Source organism: Scomber scombrus, chromosome 1 (genome assembly GCF_963691925.1).
Source record: "Scomber scombrus chromosome 1, fScoSco1.1, whole genome shotgun sequence".
Taxonomy (NCBI): Eukaryota; Metazoa; Chordata; class Actinopteri; order Scombriformes; family Scombridae; genus Scomber; species Scomber scombrus.
Window position 1 is genome coordinate 35,447,618 of NC_084970.1, and position 7,500 is coordinate 35,455,117.

At 45.0% G+C, this 7,500-nt stretch overlaps 1 protein-coding gene across 1 annotated transcript in view; it reads right to left on the bottom strand.

Moving 5' to 3' along the window:
• The window catches only part of herc1 (HECT and RLD domain containing E3 ubiquitin protein ligase family member 1), a gene marked incomplete at its 5' end in the record, with an annotated part of 105,049 nt that overhangs the window by 44,560 nt on the left and 52,989 nt on the right, over positions 1–7,500 (bottom strand). The window contains 3 exon segments of the mRNA XM_062436399.1: positions 798–912; positions 3,758–3,975; positions 5,061–5,191. Of these exon segments, the coding sequence (XP_062292383.1) occupies positions 798–912; positions 3,758–3,975; positions 5,061–5,191 (464 nt within the window).

Consider the following 7,500-nt stretch of genomic DNA (forward strand, 5'->3'; position numbering starts at 1 on the left):
AAAATAATAGGAATAAGATAAATTAAAATAATAAAATGAAATAAAATAATAAGGTAGAATAAAATAAATTAAAAATAATAAAAATAAAATGATGAAATAAAATAAAATAATAAATGAAAATAAAATAAATTAAAATAATAAAATAAAATAAAATAAAGAAATAAAATAAAAGAATAAAGGAAAATAAAATAAATTAAAACAATAAAATAAAATAATAAAGTAAAATAAAATAAATTAAAACAATAAAATAAAATAATAAAGTAAAATAAAATACATTCAAATAATAAAATAAAATAAATTAAAATAATAAAATTAAATAAAATCAAATAAAGTCTTACAAAGAAATTACGAGTAGATGTTGAGATGTTAAAGATCAAATTTCTAAAATGTCCATGAGTGTGTGTTTAATTTAACGGAGGAGCTGCACTGTGTGGTGATAATGATGATAATAATAACAATAATAATAATTGTAATAATAATAATAATAATACTAAACTTTAATCACGCACCTTTTCGTACATAAAATGCAGCCACAAAGTGAGTAACGAATTATAAAATTTAAATATGAAAATATGCTTAAAGTAGGAAGAGAGTAAAATAATAGAAGAGCACGATAAATCTAACGAAATTAAAAAATTAAAATTAAACATAAATTGCCTTCCAAAATTCATTCAAAAATACACTTAATAATCTAAATAACATCTCACTTTATCAGTTCAGACTTTTATTCAACCTGCTTTCAGTCAGGTGACTTTTAAGAATAACTATTAATATATAATAAAATAAATAAAAAGTACCATAAGTTTAGGGTGCGTTTCATTCTCCCACCATCCCTCTGATTCAGAGGACTCTTTGAAGTTGGAGACGACCTGAGGAACGGTCCAGACGGAGACCAGACCGCTCTGACAGCATCTGAATTTGAAAAAAAACAACAAACCACAAACATAACGACACATGAAAGAAAACCAAACCAGAGGAAATACTTCTACTCTTGTTTCAGGAAATATTTTGTCCATGTGTGAAAATGTTTCCTGAGATTTAAAAAGCTAAAAAAAACAAACTCGGAGGCTTTAAAAAAAGTCTCATATTACTAGAGAAATGACTTCCTGTGTTTATGAATGAATGAATTGGTGATGCAGTGTTTGTGCTGGAAGCCAAACATCTGTTTTTCCTCGCTTGTAAATCACTCTGAATAAAAGTTTCTGCCAAAATGAAAATATAAATGTCTTGTTGTGGAGATGAACTGAGAAATTGCTGTCGGGAGTGTGGAAATCTAATATTTAACATTTCAAACATGACTCAACGTGAGGATGTTGACTTTAAATCTGCAAAAATATTTTGGTCAAAAGCTTAAAGAAGTTAAACTAATTTTACTTAACCCTCCTGTTGTCCCTTAGTCAAGGAAGGAAGGGACGGAGGGAGGAGGAGGGAGGAAGGAAAGGAGGGAGGAAGGAAATGAGGGAGGAAGGAGGGAGGGAGGAAACAAGGAAGGAGGGAGGAAAGGAGGGAGGAAAGAAGGAAGAAAGAAGGAAATGAGGGAGGAAGGAGGAGGGAGGAAACAAGGAAGGAGGGAGGAAAGGAGGGAGGAAGGAAGAAAGGAAGAAGGAAGGAAAGGAGGGAGGAAGGAGGGAAGAAGGAAGGAAAGGAGGGAGGAAGGAGGGAGGGAGGGAGGAAGTAGGAAGGAGGGAGGAAGGAAGGAAGCAAGGAAGGAAGGGATGGAGGGAGGAAGGAAGAAGGAAGGAAAGGAGGGAGGAAGGAAGGAAGAAGGAAGGAAAGGAGGGAGGAACGAGGGAAGACTGCAGCACGACAGAGAGAGAGAGAGAGAGAGAGAGAGAGAGAGAGAGAGAGAGAGAGAGAGAGAGAGGGAGCAACATGTGAGCGGAAGAGTGCAACATGTCTGCAGATGTGCTCCTAATGTGCTCCTAATGTCATAGTAGTAGTTATTAGTGGTAACCTTAATTTATACTGGAGAGATCAATGAGAGTGATCGATGACAACGAGTCAATTACAAAGACAGGAAAGGAAAACAGCAGCAGGGAGGAAGGAAAGGAGGGAGGAAGGAAATGAGGGAGGAAGGAGGGAGGGAGGAAACAAGGAAGGAGGGAGGAAAGGAGGGAGGAAAGAAGGAAGAAAGAAGGAAATGAGGGAGGAAGGAGGAGGGAGGAAACAAGGAAGGATGGAGGAAAGGAGGGAGGAAGGAAGAAAGGAAGAAGGAAGGAAAGGAGGGAGGAAGGAGGGAAGAAGGAAGGAAAGGAGGGAGGAAGGAGGGAGGGAGGAAGTAGGAAGGAGGAGGAAGGAAGGAAGCAAGGAAGGAAGGGATGGAGGGAGGAAGGAAGAAGGAAGGAAAGGAGGGAGGAAGGAAGGAAGAAGGAAGGGAAAGGAGGGAGGAACGAGGGAAGAAGGAAGGAAAGGAGGGAGGAAGGAGGGAGGGAGGAAAGAAGGAAGGAGGAAAGAGGGAGGAAGGAAGGAAAGGAGGGAGGAAGGAAGAAAGGAAGGAAGAAGTAAGGAAAGGAGGGAGGAAGGAGGGAAGAAGGAAGGAAAGGAGGGAGGAAGGAGGGAGGGAGGAAAGAAGGAAGGAGGGAGGGAAGAAGGGAGGAAGGAAGGAAGAAGGAAGGAAAGGAGGGAGGAAGGAGGGAATAAGGAAGGGAAGGAGGGAAGGAAGGAGGAAACGAGGAAGAAGGAAGGAAAGGAGGGAGGAAGGAGGGAATAAGGAAGGAAGGAGGGAAGGAGGGAAGGAAGGAGGAAAGGAGGGAAGGAAGGAGGAAAGGAGGAAGTAAGGACTCTTCTTCCTTTCCTTCATCCATTCCATCCTTCCTTCATCCCTCCCTCCTTTCCTTCCTTCTTCCTCCCTTCCTTCCTTCTTCCTCCCTCTCTCCTTTCCTTCCTTCTTCCTCCCTTCCATCCTTCCTTCCTCCCTCCCTCCCTTCCATCCTTCCTGTTTTTCTTCGCTTGTAAATCACTCTGAATAAAAGTTTCTGCAAAATGAAAATATAAATGTCTTGTTGTGGAGATGAACTGAGAAATGCTGTCGGGAGTGTGGAAATCTAATATTTAACATTTCAAACATGACTCAACGTGAGGATGTTGACTTTAAATCTGCAAAAATATTTTGGTCAAAAGCTTAAAGAGGTTAAACTAATTTTACTTAACCCTCCTGTTGTCCCTTAGTCAAGGAAGGAAGGGACGGAGGGAGGAAGGAGGGAGGAAGGAGGGAAGAAGGAAGGAGAGGAAGGAGGAAGGAGGGAGGGACGAAAGAAAGAAAGAGGGAGGAAAGAGGGAGGAAGGAAGGAAAGGAGGGAGGAAGGAAGAAAGGAAGGAAGAGAAGGAAGGAAAGGAGGGAGGAAGGAGGGAGGGAGGAAAGAAGGAAGGAGGGAGGAAAGGAGGGAGGAAGGAAGGAAAGGAGGGAGGAAGGAGGGAGGAAGGAAGGAAGGAAAGGAGGGAGGAAGGAGGGAAGAATGAAGGAAAGAAGGGGAGGAGGAAAGAAGGAAGGAGGGAGGAAAGGAGCAAGGAAAGAAGAAGGAAGGAAAGGAGGGAATAAGGAAGGGAAGGAGGGAAGGACGGAGGAAAGAAGGACTCCATCCTTTCCTTCCTTCTTCCTCCCTTCCATCCTTCTTCCTCCTTTCCTTCCCCCTTTTCCATCCTTCCTTCTTCCTCCCTTCCATCCTTCCTTCCTCCCTCCCTTCCTTCCTTGACTGGAGGACAACAGGAGGGTTAACCATGCTGCTCATTAACTCTTCAGCATCACTGAAGCTCTTACATAGCGAGCATGCTGAGAGGTTTTGGGCCGCGTCCCTGCAGGCTGCACCAGGCCACGTTGTTGACCAGCGACGGCTGTCTGATGCTCTGCAGGCAGTGCCAGCCGGGTCCAGAGTCACACTGGAAGTCCGGACCCGACCAAAGCTTCACCGTCTCCTCTTTGGCACAAGTCAGCAAGATCTGACCGGAGGGACTCCACTTCATACTGGTGATGGACTCCTGGAAACAACAACAACAATAAACAACAACAACAACAACAACAGGCAGGTTCAGTGACGTTAAAGAGTGTATTTAAGTTTACATTTAAATAACCAGGAAACTGTGAATCTGTGACCAGTAACCAGATGTCAAATTGACCCCGTCTGTTTTGACTGTTCCTTCTTTACTCCCTTCCTTCCTTCTGTCTGTCCTTCCTCGCTCCCTCCTTCTCTCTTTCTTTCTTTCCTTCTGTCCTTCCTCCTCCTCCTCCTTCTTCTTTCCTCCCTCCCTCCTACCTTCCTTCCTCCCTCCTTTCTCTCCTTTCTTTCCTTCCTTCCTCCCTCCCTCCTTTCTTTCCTTCCTTATTTCCTTCCTTCTTCCTCCCTCCCTTCCTCCTTTCCTCCCTCCTCCTACCTTCCTTCCTCCCTCCTTTCTTTCCTTCCTTCATTACTCCCTTCCTTCTTTCTTTCCTTCCCTCCTCCTTCCTTTCTTTCCTTCCTTCTTTCTTCCTCCATTCCTTCCTCCTTTCCTTCTTTCTTCCTCCATTCCATCCTCCTTTCCTTCTTTCTTCCTTCCTTCCTTCATCCCTCCTTTCCTTCTTTCTTCCTCCCTCCCTTCCTTCCTTCCTTGACTCGAGGACAACAGGAGGGTTAAGTGAGACTCCCTGATTTTAACTGTACGAGTGATAGAAAAGAAAAGAAACAAAACGCTTTCTGACAGCATGAGGAGCTTTTTCCTTTTCTTTAGTTTAGTTTAAATTCATTAAATAAAATACAGAGCTAGGTGAGGCAGAAACATTTATTAACATTACTTTATGCTCCTTTTAGGCCCTTTTAATATGAAGCACTTGGTGTATGTCATTTATTTTTTTGTAAAGCACTTTAAGCTGCATTTATTGTAAGAAAGATGCTTTATAAATATTATTAATTATACTGAATTATGAATTATACAGAAACAGGTTTTTCACTCTGCATCACAGTAAACTGTCACACAGCTTCCTGCAGAGAGCCGATTGATTTCACTGTATTTCTCTATCTCATTCACTGTTTCACACACATAATAAAACCCTTGCATGTAAACTCAGTGATTGTGTACTTCTGCTCTACCTTGTGTGCATCGATGACCACGATGGCTCCTTTTTCTAACGGCTCTTTGGATCCAATCAGCAGCTTGCCATCTGCGTAGCCCACAGCGAAAGGCTTGTCTTCACTGTACCAAGCAATGTGCATCACTGCCACTAAATCACAGAGAGAGAGAGAGGAGAAAAGTTCATTATCAGTCACATGCATGATTAGTAGGGATGCTCAATATTGACTTTTCTGCCGATATCAGAAATTCCGATATTGCCCAACTCTTCATTTCCGATTCCGATATTTGCAGGCTTTTTACACCAAAACTGTAACAACATAACATATCTCCTACTGTTGAATTAACACATTATGCCTCATTTTATTGTGATGCCTCACTGGATGCATACATAAATGCAACATGGCTTTCCACAAGTAAACACTGTCTGTGCAAAATAAGAGAACAACTTCAATTTCACAGCCATATTTATTATGCTGCTTTGCAGTCATTGCAAATTGCAAATTTACTATCTGTAGGGAACACTTGGAAATAGTTCCAAACCACAGACATAAGCCCCGTTTATGGAGGCGGGACCTTTTATAGGAACGTCCTCTCACTCGCTCCTCTCAGCTGTTGTGTTTCCATACCTGATAGGACCCAGATAGGACCCAGATAGGACCCAGATAGGACCCAGATAGGACCCTGATAGGACCCAGGTAGGACCCAGATAGGACCCAGATAGGACCCAGATAGGACCCTGATAGGACCAGGTAGGACCCAGATAGGACCCAGATAGGACCCAGATAGGACCCAGATAGGACCCAGGTAGGACCCAGATAGGACCTAGGTAGGACCCAGATAGGACCCAGATTGGACCCAGATTGGACCCAGATTGGACCCAGATAGGACCCAGATAGGAACCAGATAGGACCCAGATAGAACCCAGATAGGACCCAGATAGGACCCAGATAGGACCTAGGTAGGACCCAGCTATGACCCAGATAGGACCCAGATAGGACCCAGATAGGACCTAGGTAGGACCCAGCTATGACCCAGATAGGACCCAGATAGGACCCAGGTAGGACCCAGATAGGACCCAGATAGGACCCTGATAGGACCCAGGTAGGATCAAGATAGGATCAAGATAGGACCCAGGTAGGACCCAGATAGGACCTAGGTAGGACCCAGATAGGACCCAGATTGGACCCAGATTGGACCAGATTGGACCCAGATAGGACCCAGATAGGAACCAGATAGGACCCAGATAGAACCCAGATAGGACCCAGATAGGACCCAGATAGGACCTAGGTAGGACCAGCTATGACCCAGATAGGACCCAGATAGGACCCAGATAGGACCTAGGTAGGACCCAGCTATGACCCAGATAGGACCCAGATAGGACCCAGGTAGGACCCAGATAGGACCCAGATAGGACCCTGATAGGACCCAGGTAGGATCAAGATAGGATCAAGATAGGACCCAGATAGGACCCAGATAGGACCCAGGTAGGACCCAGATAGGACCCAGATAGGACCCAGGTAGGACCCAGGTAGGACCCAGATAGGACCTAGGTAGGACCCAGATAGGACCCAGATTGGACCCAGATTGGAACCAGATAGGACCCAGATTGGACCCAGATAGGAGCCAGATAGGACCCAGATAGGACCCAGATAGGACCCAGATAAGACCCAGATAGGACCCAGATAGGACCCTGATAGGACCCAGATAGGACCCAGATAGGACCCTGATAGGACCCTGATAGGACCCAGATAGGACCCAGATAAGACCCAGATAGGACCCTGATAGGACCCAGGTAGGACCCAGATAGGACCCAGATAGGACCCAGATAGGACCCAGATAGGACCCAGGTAGGACCCAGATAGGACCCAGATAGGACCCAGATAGGACCCAGGTAGGACCCTGATAGGACCCAGGTAGGACCCAGATACAGATAGGACCCAGATAGGACCCAGGTAGGACCCAGATAGGACCTAGGTAGGACCCAGATAGGACCCAGATTGGACCCAGATTGGACCCAGATTGGACCCAGATTGGACCCAGATAGGACCCAGATAGGACCCAGGTAGGACCCAGATAGGACCCAGATAGGACCCAGATAGGACCCTGATAGGACCCAGGTAGGACCCAGATAGGACCCAGATAGGACCCAGATAGGACCCAGGTAGGACCCAGATAGGACCTAGGTAGGACCCAGATAGGACCCAGATTGGACCCAGATTGGACCCAGATTGGACCCAGATTGGACCCAGATAGGACCCAGATAGGAACCAGATAGGACCCAGATAGAACCCAGATAGGACCCAGATAGGACCCAGATAGGACCTAGGTAGGACCCAGCTATGACCCAGATAGGACCCAGATAGGACCTAGGTAGGACCCAGCTATGACCCAGATAGGACCCAGATAGGACCCAGGTAGGACCCAGATAGGACCCAGATAGGACCCTGATAGGACCCA